We start from the raw sequence: 26,504 nt of genomic DNA on the forward strand, positions 1-26,504 counted from the left end.
ATCTCTTAGCCCCACTGACACGGAGGTCAGCCATAAATCATTCCCAGCTACAGACAGATGAACCCCATCAAGCCTGTACAGGGATGCATTGTGTGCAGTAATGCCTGGGTGACAGATGATTGTCCCGACCAAGGACGGTCCCTGCCCCTGAAAGTAACCGATATTCCCTGCCACCATATTTAAGGGAGACTAATAGTTCCAAGAAAGTTGTTGTTGTTTAGTCGTTTAGTCGTGTCTGACTCTTCATGACCCCATGGACCAGAGCACGCCAGGCACTCCTGTCTTCCACTGCCTCCCGCAGTTTGGTCAAACTCATGTTCGTAGCTTCAAGAAAGTATGGAGGAGCTATTTTGCCCATGCTGATTTCCCATGGATCAGAATGTGGCACGCCAAAGAAAATGAGCCAACAAACTATAGCAGTCCTCTCAAACACACCCACACCAGCAAAATTGGGATCACTGCAACAGCTGAAGCTTTCAGATAGTTACATCTAGGGTTGCCAGACTCAATAGAGGACAGGACTTCTGTGCCTTTAATTGCCCTGCTCTCTTTTGAGTCTGGAAACCTTAAAGAGAAACCAGCAGACCCTTTGCTTGGAAATTAAACAAAAAGAGAGCAGGGCAATTAAAGGCACAGAAGTCCTGTCCTCTATTGAGTCTGGCAACCCTAGTAAGATCTGTCAGCCTTGCAAATAGAAAGCCTGGAGCAGCAGCTGTAAGGCAAAGATTGAAGGGATCGTATTACTTCTAAACACATTCCCTCCCACTCTCTTGAGTCATTCAGTACTGGCCAGTAGCAGAGTCCGGGCAGAACTGTGGAATGATGAATCTCGTGCAGGAAGTCAGCTTAATGTGAATAAAAGAGGAACGCCGCAGGCTCAGTGCCTGCCAGAAATTTAAAACTCTGACATTTAGAGGAAGCCCCTTGGCTACGCCGTCATTTGAGTGTAAAGGCACTGAACTGACCTTGAAGAAATAGGGAAGAGGAGATGGCAAGTAATGCAACTGGGAAGGTAAGCTATACCTCTGAGAATTAGCAGTGCACCTGTCTCTGTGACAGCCATCATGGTACCCTCAAAATGTTGTTGAACTCAGACTCCCATCAACCCCAACCAGCTTAGCCCATAAGCAGGGATCTGGGTAGTTGTTGTCTGTCAGTCCATTTTATTTGTTAATAGCTGTCACACATATATATGTTGTTGCCAGAACAATGTTGTTTATTGATGTTTTGTCTTCATCAGTTGGCCTGCTAAAGCAAACATAGAAAAAAATGTAGCATAATTCCCATCAACTGCCAACAATAATAATAATAATAATAATAATTTATTATTTATACCCCGCCCATCTGGCCGGGTTCCCCCAGCCACTCTGGGCGGCTTCCAACAAAACAGAAATTCTAAAATACAGAAATCCATCAAACATTAAAATACAGAAATCCATTAAACATTAAAAGCTTCCCTAAACAGGGCTGCCTTGAGATGCCTTCTAAAGGTCTGGTAATTGTTGTTCTCTTTGACCTCTAGTGGGAGGGCATTCCACAGGGTGGGTGCCACTACCGAGAAGGCCCTCTGCCTGGTTCCCTGTAACTTGGCTTCTCGTAGTGAGGGAACCGCCAGAAGGCCCTCGGAGCTGGACCTCAGTGTCCGGGCAGAACGATGGAGGTGGAGACGCTCCTTCAGGTATACCGGACCGAGGCCGTTTAGGGCTTTAAAGGTCAACACCAACACTTTGAATTGTGCTCGGAAACGTACTGGGAGCCAATGTAGGTCTTTCAGGACCGGTGTTATGTGGTCTCGGCGGCCGCTCCCAGTCACCAGTCTAGCTGCCGCATTCTGGATTAGTTGTAGTTTCCGGGTCACCTTCAAAGGTAGCCCCACGTAGAGCGCATTGCAGTAGTCCAAGCGAGAGATAACTAGAGCATGCACCACTCTGGAGAGACAGTCAGTGGGCAGGTAGGGACTCAGCCTGCGTACCAGATGGAGCTGATAAACAGCTGCCCTGGACACGGAGTTGACCTGTGCCTCCATGGACAGCTGTGAGTCTAAGATGACTCCCAGGCTGCGCACCTGGTCTTTCAGGGGCACAGTTACCCCATTCAGGACCAGGGAGTCCTCCACACCCGCCCGCCTCCTGTCCCCCACAAACAGTACTTCTGTCTTGTCAGGATTCAATCTCAATCTGTTAGCCGCCATCCATCCTCCAACCGCCTCCAAGCACTCACACAGGACCTTCGCCGCCTTCACTGGTTCTGATTTAAAAGAGAGGTAGAGCTGGGTATCATCAGCATACTGATGGACACCCAGCCCAAACCCCCTGATGATCTCTCCCAGCGGCTGCATATAGATGTTAAAAAGCATGGGGGAGAGGACAGAACCCTGAGGCACCCCACAAGTGAGAGCCCAGGGGTCTGAACACTCATCCCCCACCACCACTTTCTGAACACGGCCCAGGAGGAAGGAGCGGAACCACTGCATGACAGTGCCCCCAGCTCCCAAGCCCTCTAGACGGTCCAGAAGGATGTTATGGTCGATGGTGTCAAAAGCCGCTGAGAGATCCAGCAGAACAAGGAAACAGCTCTTACCTTTGTCCCTAGCCCGCCGGAGATCATCGACCAGTGCGACCAAGGCAGTTTCAGTCCCATGATGAGGCCTGAATCCTGACTGGAAGGGATCCAAATGGTCCGCTTCTTCCAGGCGTGCCTGAAGTTGTTCAGCAACCACTCGCTCAATCACCTTGCCCAAGAATGGAAGATTTGAGACTGGGCGATAGTTGGCCATATTGGCCGGATCTAAAGATGGTTTTTTAAGAAGAAAATGTTTTCTCCCTACTATTAAAAAAAGGGAATTTTGGAAAGTCCCACATTTGTAACCCTAACTACCTGTTGCCACCTCTATACTTTTCTACAGGAATACTTCTCTACAGCAATTCTGCTCAAATTGTGTGTGTGGGGGGGGGAGACCAATGTTATTGGTCTATATCTCCTGTTATCCTAGACTATTGACTATGCTGGCTAAGGCTGATGAGAGCTGGGCAAACAGCAAAACCGAACCGGTATATTATAGAAGACTCAATCAAGGGTTGGTGTACACCTTCATTTGCTACTGTTCCCACATGGCAAAGCAGATATTTGAATGGAAGCATCTCACACCTCCCAAATAATGAACAGTGTGGTGGGAAATACCCCGTGGATACCACTATGCAGAGCTGGGGAACACAGCCACAGATATCATTGCTTCAAATTAAGACATTGCATTCTTGGTTGAAGGCCAACACATGGTATCAAGTGCTCTGCTTTGTACGTGTTGGCATGTGACTGTAAGTGTATTGTTGGATCTGTTTTGTATTTTTTTGGCAGGGAGAAGCTAAGGTCCGTATTTCTAAAACACTCTCAGAGGGTGAAAAAGCAGCTACAGCTGCCAGGAAGGAAGAGGTGAAGAAAGGCCTTGGCAAGCTTGGGATTCCATATAATGAGGTAGGAATTCGTTTTGCGCAGTCAGGCGGAGTCCCCCAAAACCCCGGGCAGCCCCCGAGCAGAATAATGACACAAGACCACGTTTTGATGGGATTAAAATTGGCCACAACTTTATTAATACTTCAGATGTAGGGAGACCTTGGCGCAGGCATTGGGCGTATATCCCTCCCAGTCCCCAGCCGGAGGTGGGGTAATTTCCAGGGTTGTCCAGCCCAAGGCCTGCATCTGCCAAGTTGCAACGAATTGCTACGGGAAAGGCGAAACCTGCCAATGCAGGGAAATTCCTTTCCGGCCCTTCAACAGCAGCCTTGTCGTAGCAGCGCCTGTGTGTGTGTACACCTGTGGAAGGAAATAACCTGTAATGCAAATATTAAATTAGGGAGTGGAGGGTGGGAGAGCTCTGAACGCGTCGGCTGCTTCCCACGAATGGCTCACCTTTGAGTGTGCAAGGTAATGTTGCCTGTTCCTACCTGGCCAATCCCCCTGGCACGCCTCCCTGAGCTGGATTGGACGGCTAACTGAGTGGGCGGAGAACACCAGTATCCAGCCCAGGTAGGCAGTGCCGGCTTCCAAACTTCCAGGGCTGCCTCAAGGATCTCAGGGGGCTGCGCGCGACTGCGCATAATACGCCTCCCCTTTATGTGGGGAAACGGTCATTGTGTGTCTGCCTCAAAGGAAAGGAGTTCAATGGGGCTTATTCTCATACAAGTTTGTATATGGTTGCAGCTTCAGACTTTTTGCAATCTCTCTCTGGTATTAAACTGTAAATACGTTAGTATGTAAGGCATCTGATATTGGAAACACTAAATGCCATTGACTGTTACCTGCCAAATACAGTCGTACATCCGCTTACGTATCCCTCTGGATATGTAAACTTCGGGATGCAAATGCGCCAAACCCGGAAGTATTTTTCCGGGTTTCGCTTGCGCATTCACAGAAGCATTAAAATGGTTGCGAATTTCTCAGAATGTGGCCGGACCTCCGGAACGGATTCCGTTAGCAACCGGAGGTACCACTATACTGTGAAAAGATCAATTGTCTCAAAACCTTGATTCATAATGAAGTATACAGTTTCAACACACTATAAAAAAAGAATATCTTATGTTACCTGTAACAGAATTGTAGGGAAATGTTTAAAGTTTTTTTAGAAACAGTCACAGATACATTTTCTGCTTGGAGGTTTTCCCCGAATCGGGATCGAAAATGCCGTTGCACAACAGTTACCGCTTCCATTCTGCTCAGCTCAAGAACACAACACGCCTTCTCCACTGCAGACACAGCCATTTTGCCTGATTAGTCATGTGATACGCGCACTATCGCCTACGTCACTTCCCTCAGTAGTGGAAGACAAACTTTATGAGTACATCTACCTCACGGTTCACAGTTGTGGTCCGTGTCATCGCTTGTTACTGTTTTACAGCATCTGGAAACTGTATACTTCATTATTAATCACCCCGTATTTAATTCAAAGACATCAAAGTTGATGTCAAACAATATTTAGACCTACAGAGGTTACCTACTGAGTATATCTTCATTCCTTCCATTAGGACCAAATCCCAAACATTGCTGTCCTGGGATCAGGTGGAGCTGTGCGGGCCATGATTGCTCTCTATGGGACACTAGCGGAGCTGAAGAAATACAATCTCTTGGACTGTGTGATGTACTTGGGCGGGGTGTCAGGTTCCACCTGGTAAGTGCAGAGTGGTAGAGGGGAGAGCAAACACAGGACTTAAGAAGGTAGAATCATTTGCCTTGCTAGCTAGATCAAACCAAGCTAGAAGCCATCTTGGCAAGTAACTGTTACATTTATAAATACATAAATATGTTTTGCCTCACCTTTCACAGCCCAGTGCCCTGCAGTTATTTTGAACTACAACTCCTGACAGCTCCAGCTACTCCAATAATAATAATAATAATAATAATAATAATAATAATAATAATAATAATAATAATAATACCCCAGCCACTCTGGGAGGTTCCCAACAGAATAAACAAAGTAATAAAATATCACACATTTAAAACTTCCCTAAACAGGGCAGCCTTCAGGTGTCTTCTAAAAGTCAGAGAGTATTTCCTTGACATCTGATCGGAGGGCGTTCCACTACCAAGAAGACTCTGTCTTTTGGTAGCTTTTGGTAAATGATAGGGTTGTTTAAGGTTTAAGAATTCATATAGATCTTTTTTTCTTTTTCTTTTTTGCATAATGCTAGAATCCAGGATCATCCAATGTGGGGAGATTCAGGACAGATAAAAGGAAGTACTTCTTAATACTGCACATACTATGGAATTCTCTATCAAAAGGTGCAGTCGCTACCACCACTTTGGGCGGCTTTTAAACAGATTCATGAAGGATAAGCTTATCAGTAGCTAAACACTATTTCCAGTATCAGAAGTCCAAAGTCTCTGAATAACAGTTGCCGAGGATCCAGGGTGGAGTAGAGAGTTGCTATTGCAACATATCCTATATATGGTCTTCCCGTAGACATCTGGATGGCCAGTGTAAGAACAAGATGCTGTTCTGCTATGGCTTGGGGTGGTTTTGCAATTCCAGTGTTGCAGGAAGAAATCAACCTTACACAGTGACTGACAGAAGCTAATGTGCCAACAAGCTGGTTTTACCACATGACAACAGCGTTCTCATTGCCCGGTCATACAAATTCCTTCAAAATATATTCCTAATAAGGGTCACCACATCTGAAATCCTTCCATTTTTCCCAACATAAAAGTTCTATTTCATTAAAAGGTGCATTTCAGCCATTTTACTTCTAAACCACCTCTAAATGGCGCTGAATACACTCCAAATGACTATCATAGAAATCCTTTGCATGTTTTGCAACATAAATGTTCTGCTTCATTAAAAGGTGTATTTCGGCTCTCTACAAACATGAAGACTGGACAGAAAAAATGGAGGCCTTAGAAAAAAGTCAGCGTGAAACCCTTGTCAAAGGCCAGTGGGAATTTCAGAAGGCAATGAAAGCTGTGATTGGGGCTGCGGAAGACGAATGTTACTCTTTGACTGATTTCTGGTCCTATTTCCTTGTGCATAAACTGCTAAACGAGGTGAGTGGAGAACAGTAACACACACACACACACACACACACACACACACACACACACACACACACACCACGTGTTCTTCTACAGGGGTGGGTGTTCACATTTCCATCGCTACATGCCAATGATGGGCAGGACCAAAGCCAAAACTGGGTGAAGCAACAAATACGAGAGGCTCTATCACAGTTCAGGGTCACATCCCAGCATGGCAAAAGCACTTGGGGGTGGGGGAGTGGCTGCTGAGGGGTGTGGCTTGTGGAAAGACCAGATCCCTAGGAAGGATTGAAGGGATATGTGTATATATTATTATTATTAGTAGTAGTATTAGTATATTATTTCACCCATGTGGGTAGAAGTGGTTTGAGGCTGTGTTATACATAGCTTTCTTGGAAGACCAGGTTGAAGCTCCCTTTAAAGAGGGCCAGGGGTAGTTTGGAAGCCATTTAGGTATTAAATTAATTAATTTAACCAAATGCCTGCATTTCAGCTTGATGACTCTGAACTGTCTGTGCACAGGGGAGCTTGTGAGAATGGGAAAAATCCTTACCCGATATATACTGCTGTGGACAAGCAAAGCTATGAGCAACAACATGCAGGTAATTATATCTATTCAGACATACATATGTGTCAAAGAAAATTGAAACAGGCAGGTGGCCATTTGTCAGAGAAGATAGCAGTTGTGTCCTGCATTGAACAGGGGCTTGAACAAGATGATCTCCAAACTCTCGTTCATCTATGTTTCTATAATTGTAGCTCTGTGAAGAGAATAGAGGTATCTTAACTCTCAGCACCCTTGACAAACTATGGTTCCCATGATTCTTGGGGGAAGCCATAACTTTTTAAAGTGGTATGATACTGCTTTAAATGTATAGTGCAGATGAGGCCATAACTACGTATCTACCCAACACCCAAATGTTTGTTCCGCAAATAGCCAAATGTTTCAGGACAGAAAACAATTTTACCTAATTGCTGAGTGTTAAAATGGCTGATTTGCATGTTGAGGTCCCCCCAAAACCACCCCTCAAAATAATTCACACCACAGACAGAATTTTGTTTTGGGTTTTTGGCATGAATTTGGCCACAACTTTATTAAAATACAAAATATGTGAGTGGTTGCGTAGGCATTGTGAAATTCACTCTTGACTCCGAGTATATTTCTGCTTCCCCTGCCCACCCCTCTCGCTCTACAGGCCTCACTGCGCTGCTGTCCCCTTGGGACCACTCTGTCCCGCTCTCCTCCCGGGTTCCTCCTGGGAATCGTCGCCGTAGCTGGTCGCAGTGGCGGCGCCAACATTGCCCCCCTTCCGTTAGTACCTCGTACGACACGGGACCGGTCACCTTGGTGACTGTGGCGGGTACCCATGCTGGGCCTGCCCCAAAATTCTTTGCATACACTGGGTCCTGGGCCACAAATGTCCGGGGGTACCTGCCTTTCCCCACCACTACCTCATCCTGAGCTCTGTCGGGGTGAAGTCGGTCCAGTCTAGTTGCAAGGCGCCGGCCCATTAGTAATTCAGCTGGGCTCCGGCCCGTCGTTGTGCTTGGGGTGCTGTGCTGTGCTAGAAGAAATGCGGCAAGGCGGTATTCCCAGTCCCCTTGTGTCATGCGGCGGAGGCTGTCCTTGGTGGTCCGCACCATGCGCTCCGCTTGGCCATTGGTGGCAGGGTGGAATGGTGCTGAGCGGATGTGGCGGATGGCGTTCTGCGCTGTGAAGGTCTGGAACTCCTCTGACGTGAATGCGGTTCCATTGTCCGAGACGAGGGTGTCAGGGAGCCCGTGAGTCGCAAACAGCTTACGTAGTACCCGGATGGCTGCCGCCGTAGAAGTGGATGGTACCAGTGCGACCTCCAGCCATTTGGTGTAGGAATCCACCACTATGAAGAATGTTTTTCCCTGGAAGGGGCCAGCGAAGTCCACGTGCAAGCGTGACCATGGATGTCGGGCGGACTCCCAGGGCTGGACTGGGGCCCTTGGGGGATCCGGGCGGGATTCTTGGCAGGTCTGGCAGTGTTGGACCCAGGCCTCTATCTCTCTGTCAATCCCCGGCCACCACACATAACTCCTGGCAAGGGCCTTCATCCTCACTACCCCTGGGTGTGTCTCGTGTAGGGCTGTGAGGACCCTTTTGCGGAGGGGCTGGGGAACAACGACCCTGCTTCCCCATAACAGGCACCCCTTGTGGGCCGACAGTTCATGTTTGCGGTTTGTGTAGCCAGCGAATTCTGGCCCGGGGCTGCTGCTGGGCCATCCTCGCCACACCCAGTCCAGGACCCGGGAGATGACCCTATCTTTTGTGGAATGGTGCGCAACTTCTTGTGCCTGAATGGGTCGGTCGGGAAGCAGCTCCAGGGTCATAACCTCTTGCGCAGGCGCTGGGTCGGGGCCTGTTTCTGGTAGTGGTAGCCTGCTGAGGGCGTCTGCGTGGCCCATCGCCTTCCCAGGGCGGTGGATTAGTGCATACTGGTAGCCGGCAAGGAAAATTGACCACCTGAGGACACGTGGAGACAACACTTGGGGGGTCTGCTTCTCAGGGGCAAACAGGCCAAGCAACGGCTTGTGGTCAGTCACTATGGTAAAGGGCCGCCCGTACAAGAAATCATGGAATTTTTTTACGCCCTTCACGATTGCCAGACCCTCCTTGTCAATCTGTGAGTAGTTTCGTTCGGCTGCAGCAAGCGTCTGGGAGAAGTATGCCACCGGCACCTCTCTTCCATCCGGGAGTTGGTGTCCCAGGACAGCGCCGATGCCATAGGGAGAGGCGTCGCATGCCAGCACCACTGGCAGCCTCTCGTCGAAGTGTGCTAAGACCGAGTTCGAGACGAGCAAGTCCTTGACTGCCTGGAATGCGGCCCTTTGTCGCTGGCCCCACACCCAAGGGGCCCTTTTATCTAGGAGTCTGTGTAGGGGCTCCGCTACCGCTGCCTTATGGGGAAGGAAGGCATGGTAAAAGTTCAATAGTCCCAAGAATGACTGAAGTTCGGGCTTGCTCTTGGGCGCTGGGGCCTCACAAATGGCCCGTACCTTGTCACCGGTTGGATGGACCCCTTCTGCGTCCACCTTAAATCCCAGAAAGTCCACCTGCGGCACTCCCAGTAAACACTTTTCCCGCTTCACCTTGAGGCCCGCCGTCTGGAAACGGTGCAGGGCGGAGCGGAGGCGGTCCTCAAATTCCTCTGGTGTGGGCCCGGCGATCAGTACATCATCGAAGAAGGGGGTGACGCCAGGAATCCCTTTAAGGAGAGAGTCCATTAGATTCTGGAATATGCCTGGTGCCACGCTAACGCCAAATTGCAGCCGCTTAACTCTGAATGCCCCTCTGTGCGTCACAATCGTCTGAGCCTCTGCTGTGGCTTCGTCCACAGGCAACTGTTGATACGCTTGGGCCAAGTCCAGTTTGCCAAAGATTTTTGACCCAGCCAGGGTGGCGAGGACATGGCTGACCACTGGCACTGGGTATGCATGGGCCGTGAGAGCCTTGTTTATGGTGCATTTGTAGTCTGCACAGATGCGGACCGAACCGTTAGGCTTGACGGGTGTGACAATTGGAGTTTCCCAGGGGGCGTTGGGCACCGGCTCCAGCACTCCTTGCTCCACGAGCCGGTCCAATTCCTCGTCTATGCGGGGTTTCAGGGCGAACGGGACCCGGCGGGCCTTGTGCCTGATGGGTCGTACAGCGGGGTCCAGCTGTAGGGCAATGGGGGGTCCTGTATATCGTCCCAATGCCCCATCGAAACCCCTGGAAACTCTTTGCATATGGCGTCCACGTCCACTTGTAAGCTAGTGTGGTTCACCCCGGTAACGGCTAGCCCCAGAGGTCCAAACCATGCCAGTCCCAGTAAGCTAACGTAGGGGCCCTTAACTACCAGCAAGTCCAATTGTTGCTTTCGCCCTCGATATTGCACCCTGAAGGTCCCCACCCCCATAGTAGGGACCTTACATTTCTGGAAGTTCCGGAGGGTGAATGGGGCCGGCCTTAGTTTGGGACCCCCATTAGGGCACAGTTCCCTTAATGTTCGGGCCGAGATTATGGATAGAGTTGAACCCGTGTCCAGCTCCATGCGGCATGGGGCTCCCTCTATCTGTACCTCTATATAAATTTTCTCTGTGCTGGGATGGGGCAACTGGAATACCTGGTAGTCCGTGATCTCCGTCGAGTTGCCTTGGTGCATGGTGCCGTGTGACCTGGGGCTCCTGGGTCGGTCATCTGATGCTTGTCGACGGGTGAGTCGAGCCCGACACACCCGGGCGATGTGTCCCAATTTTCTGCACTGCCTGCACTCTGCGTTGCGGAAACGACAGGTCCTCCTCTCGTGGTTCTCCCCGCAGCTTGCACAGTTCCCTCCTTCTCGTCGAGGCTGCTGTGGTGTGTGTGCTGCTTGAGTGCGCCGCTGTACTCGGTGTACTTCCTCCCTGTCAGATTCGGATTCGTCGGTGAGGTCTTCGTGGTAGACCCTCGGTTGGGATGGCGGGGCCGGTCGTGCCTCTTGCGTTGACCTCTCGGCGGCTTCGGTTGCCAGGGCTTCCTCCAGGGCAATCTGGAACGTGAGGTCTTTTTTGGCGTAGAGGCGTCGTTGCAACATCTCGTCCCTCAGGCCACCGACGAGGCGGTCACGAAGCATGTTCTCCAATTCTGAGAAGTTGCATAACCGGGCGGCTTGGCGGAGGGAGGTCACAAACCCAGTTATGGTTTCCCCCGGGGCTTGCCGCTTTGCGTAGAAGGCATTTCGGCAAGCTACCACCGAGGGCTGTGGTGAGAAGTGCTCCTTCAGCCGTTCCATTATTGTTTTGTAAGAGACGGTAGCGACATCTCTAGGTGCAAGGAGAGCCCGGGCGATTTCAAACGTCTCCTCTCCACAGACGCTGAAGAATGTCGCCCTCTTCATGGCATCGTTGGTGACTTCTTTCGCTTGCAGGAGGAAGTTGAAACGGGCGGCGTACCCTTCCCAGTCTCCTGATGCTGGTTTGAATGGCGAGAAGCTGCTGTCGGTTGCCATTCTGGGTTCCTTGGGTCCTGGAGCTGAAGCCTGGATGCACGGTGCGATGCAGCGGTGCAGCAGGTGGCGATGCTGCGGTGCAGTGCGTGGTGGCGGTCAGCTCAGCAGGATCCCACCTTCGTCGCCAGTGAAATATACTCGGAGTCAAGAGTGAATTTCATGCTCTTTATTCAGCTCATAGTCATCAAGGAGGAGAAGAGAAGACGAATGGCTCTTTTCCCCAAACCATCTGCTTATATACATTATTTACACAATGGGCCTTGCGTGATTGGCTACTTCAGGGCTACACCTGTGGGCCAATTATATTATGGATTGACTTCTGCCTGCAGCCTGATTGGCTGCTCCTACAGGCCAATCAGGTAGCAGATTCACTTCTGCCAGCCGCCTGATTGGCTGCTCCAGCAGGCCAATCAGGTTGCGGATTCACTTCCACCTGGAGTTGGATTGGGTAGCTCCCGCTGATTCTGAATCCTATTGTTCTAGGATTCAGCTCAGTACATAACACATTGGTTCTCCAACTGTCCCCTAACGACAGAACTAAACTAGCCTTGTCAACAAGGGGAAACCCTACAAGGAGAGACAGGGAGCCGGGTGCTTGGCCCTCCCCTCTCCCCTCAGGCTCCCAGGGCCTCCCTGGCCCCCGACCGGAGGTTACGGACACTGCATATCGAGCACCTGTATTCCTGACTGGAATTTTCCCAACACTCAGGCATTAACCTGAGGGGCCAACACAGTCGACAAGACCCCTCATACAACCAAAATAACCAATGCCTAACTGCCAGCCTTACAAGTTGTGACTATTTGCTATGCAGTAGGCAAAAACCAGATGGCACCAGCCAATCAGCCAAATGGAAAAATTGCTACCAGGCCCCTGCCAAGCAGACGACCCCATGATAGGCACAGCAAGGTCAACACAGAGGCCTAAACATAGGGAGGGAGGGAGGATGATCCGAAGAACGCTTGCCTTTTATACCCCTGGCTGTCCATCAGAAATTGAAACATGCTTTTCTCCCCAACAACAGCCTGGGTCCAATCAGAACCAGGCCAACTCATAGCCCCAACTCCAGCAACTCAGGGGTAGTTTGTTAGGCCCCCACCACAACACGTGCTCTCCATGAAGGACAACCCACATTCCAGGAGCAAGGTCAACTGATTTCAACAGGACATGGTTAGAGTGGACATGGTTAGAATTGTGCTGTAAGCTGTCATTCTGCCTCTTCCTGATGTAAATGTTAAAGTAGCACATCTCTTCCTATTTCACCATTTAGATGTGAGAAGTCTTTACTCACCACCCTGAGGGAGGTTACTAATCTTACTGAAATTTGTTTCTACTTCTTTCAAAATCCCAACAGATGTTTCTCTTGTTGCTGTAAGGGAGATGTTGGTGGCAGGTTTGATCATATGTCCCCTGGGCACCCAGCCCTTCTCATATATTTTCCTCCAATCTTTTGTTTGTTTTCCAGGCACCTGGTTTGAATTCACCCCACACGAAGCTGGGGTTCCTGGCCTGGGAGCATATGTAGATATGAAGCACTTTGGGAGCATATTTGAAAATGGGCAATTGACTGAAGAAAAGAAGAAAAGAAATATCTGTTATTTGCAAGGTACCTGACCTCCTCCAGCATCTTAAGAGCATGCCATTCCCAGAATGCCAAACTCCAAGCAGATTCTGTGTTATCATGGCCAATGAATAGGAATGTAGAGGAGGCTCCTGAATTTCTAGATCAAACAAATAAGCTATGTACCAGCCACTCCTTCATCAGATGTGTGTGAGGACTACAGATGGAGGACAAATGTAATGTAGCCAAAACAAATTCCAAGTATGTTGGAAAATGTACTTGGCCAATACAGTCGTACCTCGGGTTGCGAACACCTCGGGTTACGAACAACTCGGGTTACGAACTGCGCAAACCCAGAAGTATTTTCGCCCCGCGCGCGTGCGCAGAAGCGCCACATGCATTTGCGCATGCGCAAAGCGCGAAAATAGCAAAAATAGTGCTTTGCGCATGCGCAAAATGGCATTTTCGGGTTACGAACTTTTCGGGTTACGAACTGCAACCTGGAACGGATCGCGTTCGTAACCCGAGGTACCACTGTAATAAATTATTCTATTCTATTATTCCAAATCTGTTCAGTTCTCATGCTAATGTGAACCTAACAAATTTGTACTTCATGAAACAAAACACATCTATCCTTTGGAATTGGCCCCTTTCCGATTTTTGTGACACAGTTCCCCAACTAAACAATGCATACAAAAGTACATGCACTAATGAAATGTGCACACAAACATACACATAATAAACAAAATTGTGTTTAAAAATTGGGTATGGTAGCATTAATGTGCATGAGAATGCATACAAATATTCTTGCAAATCCTTTATTTTTTAAAAAAATAAACATTTATTAAGAGACCAGAAGCCGCCTTACTGGGCATTACGACGATAAACATCCCAAAGCAAAAGAGTATTTCTATATGCAACAATGGCTGCTAGAGTGTTAATTGCCAAATATTGGAAAGGGGATTCAATACCACTAAGGAAGAGTGGCAAATGAAATTGTGTAAATATGTAGATTTAGCCAAAATGACACAAGCAATAAGAAATCACTCGAATGTAAGGTTTTAAAAAAGAATGGGATTTTTTTTTAAAAAAATTCTGTTTAAACATGGTTCCCAAATAAAAACTTGGATGTGCCTAGATTAAATTTCACCAAATAAATATATAGCTGGATGAGATATCCTACATAAAGAGAAGGTTGAAAGAATACTAGAACACAGTACAAAGGAAAATGAAATAAAGAGAGTTGATGAAGCTGTAAAGAAGTAGGGGGAAGTCAAATAATTGTATTATGACAATGAACAAGTTTAGAAGAGTAAACAGATTATGTACGTAAATGAAGAAGAAATGATGATGTATATCTGTAAATTTAAAAATGCAGTAGCAGCAGCAACAACAACAATGTATGCAAAAATGGGCAAACCGAGCTTAACATTGGAAAAAGGGAAATTGTGAGAAATCAAATTTAGCAGATTTGTCTATCCCTAGTGGGATGGGTTACAGCAGAAAGCCCTGGTGCTAACAATCTGCACAAAAATGGGCTTGGTCTGTGTGTGATTACATTCATAACCTTCCCTTTCTGTGTTGATACTATGTCATAAGAAAATAAAATATTAACTTTGTCGTTACTTTTACTGCCACCAGGTGCAACACATGATTGTTAATGCCACAGCTTTCTTACTTTTAGGTTTATGGGGAAGTGCCCTTGGAAGCGAACAGGAACTCTATAGGACTATAATAGGTATTGCTCTTTTATCTTCTTTTTTTATATATGGGGTGTGCATTGGCTCTCTGTGTACTCTGAATTATAAAGTGAATCAGGGTTTGGGTTTTTTGGAAGGTTTCCTGCATGAAAACCTGTGGTGCATCTGCATACAATTTTGCAGGTTTAATTCACTCTGGAGGTGGGCTGGTGCCTGCATATTTCATTCACTTTGGCCAAAGAAGAAGGAAATCTTGAGGACACTAGCCCTTTGCAGTGATTCAAAGCTTCACTTAGTATTAGAAGTGGTGAATGCAGTATCTTTAAACCTGTATCTTGTCTATAGGACCTAGGCTCTAGGTCAGGCATCCCCAAACTGCGGCCCTCCAGATGTTTTGGCCTACAACTCCCATGATCCCTAGCTAAGAGGACTAGTGGTCAGGGATGATGGGAATTGTAGTCCAAAACATCTGGAGGGCCGAAGTTTGGGGATGCCTGCTCTAGGTGAACAAAGGCTGACTAGTGATTACGGTATTGTTGTAAGGAGGCGCCATATTTTGTCAAAATGGAAATGGAAAAAATCAAACTCTGAACAATGTTATGGTTGTCCCCTCCCTTTTTGAAATCTGAATATTGCCAGCTATTTTGCTACTTGTTGCATTTGAGAAAGATGGCCTTTCCTACCATTTAGAGGCAGTTTGACTCCGTGTACCAGTTGTTGAGAACCATGAGTAGGGAGAGTGCTATTGCAAGCAGATATCCCAAGCCAACACTTAGACATCAGGTTGGTTGGCCAATGTGAGAACAGGATGCTGGATCAGAAGACCCTTTGGCTCTTCTCATGTGTGTGAACATGCACATTTCTTTTTCAAGATTCTTTGCTGAATTATCTAAAACAAAAGAGATCAGGAGAGTCTTCCTCAACTTCAACAACCTTAGGTAAGATGTTGCAACCGACATTAATATCCTGGTCTCCCTTGTAGTTGCATTTGATTTCAAGTTCAACTGTGTGTGTTAATATCTATAACTCATAGTGTTGCAATCTTCCTGATTTTTGTTTGTGCTTTTCTCATGCATAAGACTGTGTTGCTATCCACCCACATGTAGAGAGTGTTACAGGGTGCACAAGTACTAAGGTAAAGGTAAGGATGCTGGTGGCACTGTGCTCTAAACCACTGAGCCTCTTGGGCTTGCCGATCTGTAGGTCGGCGGTTCGAATTCTCATGATGGGGTGAGCTCCCGTTGCTCTGTCCCAGCTCCTGCCAACCTAGCTCAAACCTAGTTCAAAAGCATGCCAGTGCAGGTAGATAAATAAGTACTGCTGTGGCGGGAAGGTAAACAGCATTTCCGTGCGCTCTGGATAACATCACAGTGTTCTGTTGCGCCAGAAGCAGACTAGTCATGCTGGCCACATAACCCAGAAAGCTGTCTGTGGACAAATGGTGACTCCCTGGGCCTAAAAGTGCTGCAACCCCATAATTGCCTTAGACTGGACCTAACCACCCAGGGGTCCTTTACATGTACTACATTAGTGTCTGCTCCATCAAGGATGAAACAAAAGCATCAGCCTCCAAACTTGGTGAAGCATTGCTAGGACAACTGTAAAGCATTTCCCATGCCCCTCCTCCACCTAATCATGGGATCAGAAAAGGATTAATGTTTAATAAATATAGTAATATTCCTGAGCAGTGCTTTTTTTCCTTTAAAAAATGTTTAGGGGTACTCTCATTTTCCTTCTCATTGAAACATTGCCCCTCGATGAGGTCAATCTTAGATTCACAAAATGCGTACCCCTGCGTCCCCCAGAAAAAAAGCAATGTTCCTGACTAAACATCAGGAATAACCTTTCTGACGGCAAGAGCTGTTCGATGTTCAAATGGACTCCCTCAGGAGGTGGTGAACTCTCCTTCATTGGAGGTATTAAGCAGAGGTTGGGTGGCCATCTGTCATGGATGCTTTAGCTGCAATTCCTGCATGGACTATCATATATAGGTTGAACGAGATGGCCCTTGGGGTCCTTCCAACTCTACAATTCTATGATTCTATAGAAGTATTTTGTATTATATGAGTATTCTTCTGCTTTACGGTACAATCCTATACATGTCTGCTCATAAGTAAATCACACTGAGTTTGATGGGCTCTACATACATACATCATTTTATTTGTATGCCACCTTTCCAAAGTATAAGCCATGTGCAAGGTGGTTTACGACATGAAAAAGGTGTGTGAGTAGCAGCCGTCCCACAATGCACAGCCACCCCATGTGCAAGCAATGGTATGTTTTCAACTAACAGCACTGAATCAAACGGTACACAAATAGATTTTAGTCTAGAAATGTCCCATTTCCTCCCAAGGTTCAGCTATACTATTTGTTGTTTGTGCCCTTAGGCCTTACTCAAAGTCTGTTTTGGGGTGCAATCAATGAGTGGGGTTCTTCTAGACCAGGCATCCCCAAACTTGGCCCTCCAGATGTTTTGGGACTACAACTCCCATCATACCTAGCTAACAGGACCAGTGGTCAGGGATGATGGGAATTGTAGTCCCAAAACATCTGGAGGGCCAAATTTGGGGGTGCCTGTTCTAGACACAGAAGTTGAGAGGAGGTGGTGGAGGAGTAACTTTATCAGCAGGTGGCAGCAGAGAGGCTTCAGTGGCTCTGCAGTTCTAAGCTAATGGGCATCGCTAAACCAGATCTAAAGCAGGTGCCAAAATAATTTGGTCAGTCTTAGAGAGTATGCACTAGACTTGGAGTAGAGTTGCATATGCTGTTCTGCCTCGAGCAGCAATATGCCTTGAGCCAGACCTGAGTATTTGTAACTCTCTTTTGTACGCTCTTTTATTGCCAAGATCAAGATGACCAGAAACTTAAGGCACTCTATGAGGGTTATCAGTCCGTTCTAGAGCTTCACCTCTGTGAAACATCAGGTGGAAGGGCAGCAGATAAGCATTTTGACCACCTCCGCAACATTTTGAAAAGTAAGTGAACGTCAGACAAAATCCCAAATATTGCTGCAAATTAAGATGAGTTTGTTTAATATATTATATTTGTAATGCCTAATAAAGCTTTGGTGAAGTAAAAGTATTTCATGTACCCTTAGCTATTGCTCATTTTTCTTTTCCTGCCTTAACATTCCATGTCATTTTATCTGCAAAAAAGGCCACGGTACCAGCAGAAGCTTTGAATTGCTTAGAGAGATCTGCAAGACCTGGTTTTCTGCTAATGCAGAAACAAGAAAGAAAGACTGTATGAGACTGTGTCAAGCATTGGACCTGGATTTTGGAGGTAAGTGTAATAGCAACCATGTGTTGCCTTTGAGCAGCTGTTCTTCCCCAAAGTTTCCTCAAAGATATCTCAGTTTGGTAGTGCAATGTAATCTGGAGGAGTGCCTCTCTTTATTCTTCATCCTTTTATGCCCAAGTGTCCATTTTTCCTTGTTTTAAAACTTATCCACAATAACAGTGGGGGTTTATGTGCATGGCATGGGGTTCAAAAAATCTGCTACTCTTTGGATCTTGGAAATCCATTTTACCACCAAAGAGTTGTAATGAGTGAAAAGATTTGCAATTGAGAGAATTGAACATGGTGCCCTCCATAAGTTTTTAGATTCCAGATGCTGTTAGCCTGAGCCAGGATGGCTAATGGTGAGGGCATGATGGGAGTTGTGGTCCATAACATCTGGAGGGTGCCATGTTGGCTATCCCTGCTATAGAACCAAACGATCCGAGGAACTAAAATCTCAGACAGAATCTGGGATGACCACTTGATTGGTTTAAAATATATTCATTCCATGTTAAATCAACCAGTCAGTCATTTTGTTTGGATACTGCCTTTCCAAAATTATTAAACTGGTGAAATTATTTATTCTTGACTCTGGATTTTATTCCATTTTAGGTTTTGCCAGTGATTCCCTCCATGTTTTACATGATGTGGTGAGAAAGACGTATTTGTGCCTTTTGAACTGGACATGGGGAAGCACTAATAACTTCCTGTACCACTGCTGTAAGCATATGTTGCATTGATATTGTTATTTTTATATATGGATACCACTGTTCTGAATGTTACGCTCTTGGGCTGCAGCAATCTCCCCCTGCCCCCAATATGGCTACCCAGGAAGAGACAGCTTGTGGTCATATATAGCTGCTTCCTGGAGCATTTCCTGATAATATTCATTCATTCATTCATTCATGTCTAGGTACTTAGTTCAGTAAGTAACTAGGTACTTAGTTCAGTAAGCAACTAGGTACTTAGCTATAATTATGTGAACCAGTCAAGGCCTTGGCACTTACATGTACCAGCCACTTATTCACACCTGCCACTTTTTGCCTGAATTTCCAGAGTTGTGAGCTCATAGCTCCATGAATATCATGGAATGATATTGAAATCTGTATCATGGATAAGCACAGCTCATTGCACACATCGCTCATGGCCCCCAAGGAAAGCACAGGCAAAGGGTTATGGTTTGAGAAGTTGCCCACTCATTGCATCTGTGTCGGAGGTACCTTTACTATAGATGAGTGGACTTGATCTGGGATGCTGATGGCATGTTAGTAGGACTTGTGTACTTGGCCCAGATCTCAAATCTTTTACATGGGCTCAATCCACTCACCACCTTTCATCAGCCTGTAAGGTGTTGGGTGTAGACATTTCCGATGCAGAAATGTGACAAACTGAAGACTTGGGGTGGGGGAAACTGAAATTGACAGATTTGTCCATCTGTAAGCAGTAGTAATATTGGTATGGCTTCTTAATAACTAACTTACTAACTAACTACTGTAGGCAGCAGATTTATATTGATTCCAAAGCTTTATATCGATGCTCTGTTTCACTTCATAGCGGATGTTGAATGTCCTGACTTGACAAGTAAACAGGTTGTCTCTCTGATTGATGCCGGCCTGCTGATAAACACTGCTTACCCATCACTTCTTCAGTCTCAGAGGAAAGTGAAGCTGATCCTCTCCTTTGACTTTAGTGCCGGAGATCCTTTTCTGGTAAATTCATTTAATTTAAAGGGGCAATCAAACATGGCTAAAATTCTGGTCAAAGGATAATTCTGTTAGGATTCATTAAGCAATATTACATAAACTTTGGTATCCATGTTTTAGGTTTAAATAAAATAAACTTAGATAGGAGAGGGGGATGTTGGTAGTCATCTTCAAATATCTGAAGGACTGTTACATGGAAGATGGAGCAAGTTTGCATGCTGCTGCTCCAGAGGGTAGGACTTGAACCATTGGATTCAAATTACACGAAAGGGATTCCAACAAAACATTAGGAATAACTTTATAATGGTAAGAGCTGTTCCACAGTAGAATGGACTACCTCAGAAGATGTACTCTACCTTCATTGGAAGTTTTTAAACAGAGCATGGATGGCTGTCTGTCAGGGGCTCTTTAGTTGCTGTGCCTGTATTGCAGGAGGTCAGACCTCATAACCATTGGGCATCTCTTCCATCTCTTCAATTCTTTGATTCTATTATGTTGTTATCTAAAACTTCCTTCTGAAGATTCCTTACCAGTGTCGACCACAGCATTACTCCTTTTCATGCCACTCTGTGATATCAGAAGTGCCCTCCCATCAGATGTCAAGGAGATAAAGAACTGCACAACTTTTAGAAGACATCTGAAGGCAGCCCTGTACCAGGATGTTTTTTAATGTTTGACATTTCATTATGTTTTTATATGTGCTGAAAGCCACCCAGAGTGGGACTTCCTAAAGCAGCTTAGGAGGGAGCCTAACTGTATCACTTCCCATGTCATGATGATAATGTCTGAAGGGTCCCTAACTGCTACCCAGGAAGTAGCCATGAGTATTCTTTTCAGCCAACTGCTATTTACCCAAGTGGATATGACAATTAACTGCAGACTTCCTCCTTCGGTTCAGACCATTAAGAAAGCCATTAAATACTGTGAGGAACATGGAATCCCGTTTCCCAAGATAGATGAGAAACAGCTGCAGGACACGGATGATTTGAAGGATTGCTATATCTTCAGAGGAGATGCAGAATGTGTCCCAACTGTCGTGCACTGTCCGCTGTTCAACAAAGTCAACTGTTCAGGTAATGTGTCGATGAGATCCATTTGGGAAGTGTGCAGTTGATCAGATAGTGGAGTTAAAAAATTACCAAGACAAAATAATTGGATACTTCTAGTGCTGAATTCCTTCCTTATGCTTAAACTGAACCAATCTCCCTGTAGTGTTTACTTCCTTTTGCTAGCAAGGTTTCTACAGTTCCAACATTTGAATTTCCCACACCATCTTCCTTTCTCCAGATTCATACAACTCTTTGACCCACCAAACAGATTTAATTTTATTTGGCTCAGCAAAACTCCAATTTTCATTAGTGATGGTGGGGAGCAAATTCAGAATTAGAATATGAACACTTCCTAGGATCACTGGAACCAGAAGAAGTCTTGCTCGGCGTTGTATTTTTTCCCTACAGTTAATGGGTTGTGTTTTCAATTCCTTCTAATTCATTAATACATAACAACTCTCATTTTCAGATAAAATTCATGAATACAGAGAACAGTTTTCTACATTCAAGATGAGCTATTCCAAGGAGGAGATTGAAAAGTTGCTCACTGCAGCAAAGCAAAATGTAGCAAATGTTCACGAAAAGATCTTGGAAGAGATCAAGAATGTTGTATGTCCTCCTTCATAAAAGGCTTAAGTAAAGTTTTTTCCCTCTTCAACATTTGCTTGAAAACAAAGTTCACATAACAAGGATTTTTCCTCTGCTAGAGTTCTAACTTTTGTTAGCATCATTGTTATTATCGGCTCAATTTGTATCCACTATTCTAAAAGTATCTGATCAGTATATATATTACTGATCAATAAAAACATAGCATATAACAATGGCCTCATTTGGACACAATGCTGAAGTTTGACTTGAAATTAAATTAACAAACGTTGGGATTTATTGCAGTTAGGAGGGGACCCAATATTGAACTAACTTCAGTTTATTATTTCTGAAACTACAAACTGTGGTTAGTACCTATACAGCTGTACCTCTGGTTATGAACTTAATCCATTCAGAACCGGAAACTGCTCATAACATGAGGCACGCTTCCGCTAATGTCGCCTCCCACTGCTGCCGCACCGCTGGAGCGTGATTTCCACTCGCATCATGGGGCAAAGTTTGCAACAAGGGACATCTACTTCCGTGTTAGCGGAGCGCGTAACCCGAAGAATTCATAAGGGGCACAGTTTGTAGCACGTGGTACCACTGTGGTTCAGGGAAAAAAGAACATCTCAAATTGCCATTTACGATCCATCTGTGGTGAGGAAATGGAAATCAATCAAATAAAATTGGCATTCATTTTTGTCTTTAAGTCCTCAAATGATGTGTAATGAAATACCTTTAACAAATTGTTTTGATGTATCCTTTCATTTAGTGTGATATAAGTTACATGAGTTACATAGTTACATGAAATAGTGATTGTGAGATGAGTAAATGAGTATTTGGTGGTAACTGAACCACAGCGAGATGGAAACACAGATTGTGATGAATACAGGTTGGAACGAAAATGACTGCCTTCTTACATCTCTAGTTCACAATGAAGGACTGGCAGTAGTGGACAGATACATTTGGACCAAAAGCTATACCTCAGTCTCACTCAGATATATAACATCACATGTGCTCTATTCACACATCACTCACATGTAGGGCTTTGCTGTGTTGAAGGAGCAGCAGGACCATGCTTTTAGCCTTGCCTTTACGTCAATACTGCAAGAACCATGTGCAGTGTGTGTTTGAGCTTTCTCTGCGATGTGTGAATACCTGCTCGTGACTCCCACATGACTGGGAGACCTGCATAACTGGTTGTCCTGATTGGGGGAAATATTCATATGCTACATAGGAGTAGCATGTGAATAAGGACTTTGCTATTCATGTATACCACTACATACACTCACCTCCCCCCATGAACTCAGGCTACCCCTTGCCATTCAAAAGTTAAGGACAATGTTTGCAAGGAAATATGCTCCTCATAACTCAAGCATGCACCCAGCCAGCATGTGACTGAGTTAGACAAAGACTCCTTGTGGTTACAGTTTTTTTTTCTTGTCACACTCTTAATTAAGCACCAGTACTATAACAAAAAGCAAGCATTTTTAAACAAATAATTTGCCGAACGTTTAATGGGGGAGAGAAAGAGCAAAAAATGTGAAGAATCTTAAAGTTACGTTGTGGAACATATCAACATCAATTCATCCACAAACAAATGACATGCTGTTTAAGCAAAAAAGAAAAGAGTTCTTTGATGTACAAGTTTAACACTATCAAACATTGAACACATTTTCCACTGGAAAGTTGTGTTTTCACCACCATCCTGGGATATCTGAAACAACCAGCTGGAGTGGACCCTCAGGAGATATGGCAATTGATTTCATTAGTAATTTAATCAAACACATTTTCTAGGCACTGAAGTTTATTGTTGAGAGCTGCAAATTTGGACTGCATCTGGACTAAAAATTGTTGCCTAGGGCTTTCCCTCTGAAATTTGAGGGTTTCCATTAGTGGTGATGTCGAAAACCTAAGTTTGGGGAAAGGCTTGAGGATTTGGGATGGGGCAAACATTTTGGGGTGGGAGGATACTTACACAGTGATGAGCAGGAGCGGCCAGCAGGGAGGGATTGTGGTGTGCCCCTGTTTCCCCATACTGGAGTTGGTGTGGCTTACCAGGATGGAGAGAGGAATGGGTGAGACAGTGGGGAGGTGAATGCTGTATGGAGGCACAGGCAAAGTAAACCTGGCACTTTTGTTGACCTTTTCAAAGTGTGAGGAGCTCAGGATATGCTTAAATGGCTTTCAGGAGACTAGGCTGGGGTTGGACTTATAGCAAGGTCACTGGAAGGTTCAAAGTGGGGCATCTGTTGTCATATTAAAACTATGTTGATATCGTACACCCTAGGGACGCGGGTGGTGCTGTGGTCTAAACCACTGAGCCTCTTGGGCTTGCCAACCAGAAGGTTGGCGGGTCGAATCCCCGTGATGGGGTGAGCTCCCGTTGCTTGGTCCCAGCTCCTGCCAACCTAGCAGTTTGAAGGCACACCCCAAAATGCAAGTAGATAAATAGGTACCGCTCCGGCAGGAAGGTAAACAGCGTTTGCATGTGCTGCTCCGGTTTTGGTGTTCTGTTGCGCAAAAAGCAGCTTAGTCATGCTGGCCACATGACCTGGAAAAACTGTGGACAAACGCCGGCTCCCTTGGCCTATAAAGCGAGATGAGCACCACAACTCCAGAGTCATCTGCGACTGAACTTAACTGACCAGGGGTCCTTTTGATCCCCTACATATGTCATGATCTGCAGAGGTAAACCATATCATAAGTTCACATTCACAAACATCTGTCTACCTCCCTGCCGCTTCACTCTTTCACATAACAAGCCACAGCAATGCAGGAGCTGGAAGGCTAAGTGCATGCCGCTGTTCTTCCCCATTGGCGGTTCTTGGCACCAAGTGCTTTTCCCTCCATTTCCCCTTTCTGTTTTTATAAACTATAAAAACACAACTTCTCTTCAATACAGCAGCATATTGCTGCTGTAGGAAATTGTCAGAAGTGCCCCTATGACTCTCTGGTGCACAATGCCTCACCTTGCATGACTGCACAGAATCTTTCCTCAGAGCAATGCATTGTGGAGCAAGAAACTGCAGAAGTGTTGCAATCCTTTTGTCAAAGTCCCCAAACAACTCCCTCTGTTTTCCCTTCACAAGCCTAATCCCATCTAAGCAGAGCATGCCTCCTAACCTCTGCAGCCCAAGCGTGTGGATGAAATTTTGGAACAGCAGTTATCTACTTATTATTTATTTCATGAAAATTCATACACCACTTGATTGAAAAAGAAAATACCTCAAAGCTGTTTACAAAATAAAACATAAAACAATATTTAAAACAATTTACTTCCGTGAGAATGTGTGATGATTGCATCTGTATTTATTTGGTATGTAACCTCAGGTCAGAATTTAAAGAGCTGTATTGGTATGTTCAGAATTCAGAAGGGTATTTTAAAAATGAAGTCCTGCCCAAGAATTGATCGGGGATGTGTGGCCTGGGCAAGTTCAATTATAAATTTATAGGAGTCAAATTTCTCAAAGCAAATACTAACCTAAATCCTATTGATTTCAATGGGACTAGATCGTGGGCGGCCAAACTGAAGTTGCTATTCTCCCGTCATCCCAGACCATTGCTGGCTGGGGTTGATGGAAATTGGATTCCTGAAACATCTGGAAGTCCAGGCTCCTCACTCCTACACAATAAACAGATATTCTGTCTCTAATATATTCAAGTCTAATGTATTCTCCTGATCCATCCCATTATTTCTGGTCAACCATACTTAAGACCTTGTAGAAAATCACTCTTTTATGGCACACAGGTTTGGCTGATGTTCCCTTTGTTGCCTTTTAAACACTGAATAGTAGTCTATTTTATTTTATCTTATCAGGTCTTTAAATTGTGGATTTAAATATCCAATTGTTGCTTTTTATGATGTTTGTACAAACTGCTACTTTTAAACTCCATTGTTCTTTTCGTTATCTGCTTTTATTATGGTAAATTGTATTACACACAGAGAGAAACACAAGCACACACATATTTAGTGTATTTCTAGTGTAGGTTACCTTGGGAAAGTTTTTGAAGAGTAGCATATAAGAGTCTGAGATAAATATGCATATCATGGCTTTATACAATGCATTTTGCTAAGCACCTATCTCAGAGGTGTTTCTGCATAGACCAGGGGTGGCCAATAAGGTGTCCTCCATTGTCCCTGATCATTGGCCATTCTGGCTGAGGGATAAATTGTATTCAAAAACATCTGGCTACCCCTGGTTTGAACAAATAATCTCCTAAAGGTGGTGTGTGTGTGTGTGTGTGTGTGTGTCACAGAGAGTAGCCCTGCCAGGAACCACAGGGGCAAAACCCTGATAAATACATTTTTGCATGGTCCTGTGACAAATCATGCATCAACAGAACAGTTAAATCGTTGTAAACACAGAGCTGTTTGTCTCTCTGACATCTACTTTTGCTGAATCATTCATTCAGATCCAATTTTCATTAACCCCGTAGATTTTCAGTTAGGCCATTTATTTTAAGCCACACCAGCCTTGGTACAGTAACTATTTAGGATGGCTAAATGACATTAATCTACATTGACAGGCACACAATCCACATACAAAAGCTGTCTGGGTTAACAGTTGAAGCTTATTTCAACACTTGCAATGGAATGGGTATCAGGGACAAATTGGTCTTCTTCCTCTTCTTTGGCGATCACTCGTAGCCAAGTAAGATTGTCTTCCATAAACACGGTTTTAACAATAAGTCTCTAAGTGACTGTGGAAGCCAATTCTAGATCCACATGTCCTTCCACAGTGGGGACATTGGTTTCCGGGGGGAGTTGATCACGGTGTGGATTTGCCAAGAGTGCCTTCCTCTTAGCATGTTTCTCCCTTGCGTCCTGAGTTTGAGTGTCTTCAAAGCCCATGACACCTTTGGTAAAGGCTATTCTCCAACTGGAGCGCTCACAGGCCAGTGTTTCCCAGTTGTCAGTGTTTATACTACATTTTTAAAGATTTGCCTTGAGACAGTCTTTCAACCTCTTTTGTTGACCACCAGCATTACGCTTTCCATTTTTAAGTTCAGAATAAAGTAGTTGCTTTGGAAGATGATCACCAGGCATCCACACAACATGGCCAGTCCAACGAAGTTGATGTTGAAGAATCATTGCTTCAACAAT

General features: G+C 45.4%; 1 protein-coding gene across 1 annotated transcript; it reads left to right on the forward strand.

Annotated features, from left to right (window-relative positions):
- The first annotated feature begins 764 nt into the window (after positions 1–764).
- Positions 765–21,630, forward strand: LOC118094149 (cytosolic phospholipase A2 gamma). The gene is made up of 14 exons (XM_035134200.3): positions 765–1,012; positions 3,355–3,471; positions 5,019–5,161; positions 6,333–6,531; positions 7,013–7,121; positions 12,983–13,123; positions 14,763–14,816; positions 15,651–15,716; positions 17,625–17,753; positions 17,935–18,060; positions 18,670–18,777; positions 19,612–19,766; positions 20,659–20,833; positions 21,279–21,630. Exons 1-14 carry the CDS (start codon positions 989–991, stop codon positions 21,434–21,436), a joined length of 1,704 nt encoding a protein of 567 aa, XP_034990091.3. The 5' UTR covers positions 765–988; the 3' UTR covers positions 21,437–21,630.
- Positions 21,631–26,504: the final 4,874 nt, after the last annotated feature.

This window comes from Zootoca vivipara, chromosome 12 (genome assembly GCF_965207765.1).
Source record: "Zootoca vivipara chromosome 12, rZooViv2.hap1.1, whole genome shotgun sequence".
NCBI lineage: Eukaryota > Metazoa > Chordata > Lepidosauria > Squamata > Lacertidae > Zootoca > Zootoca vivipara.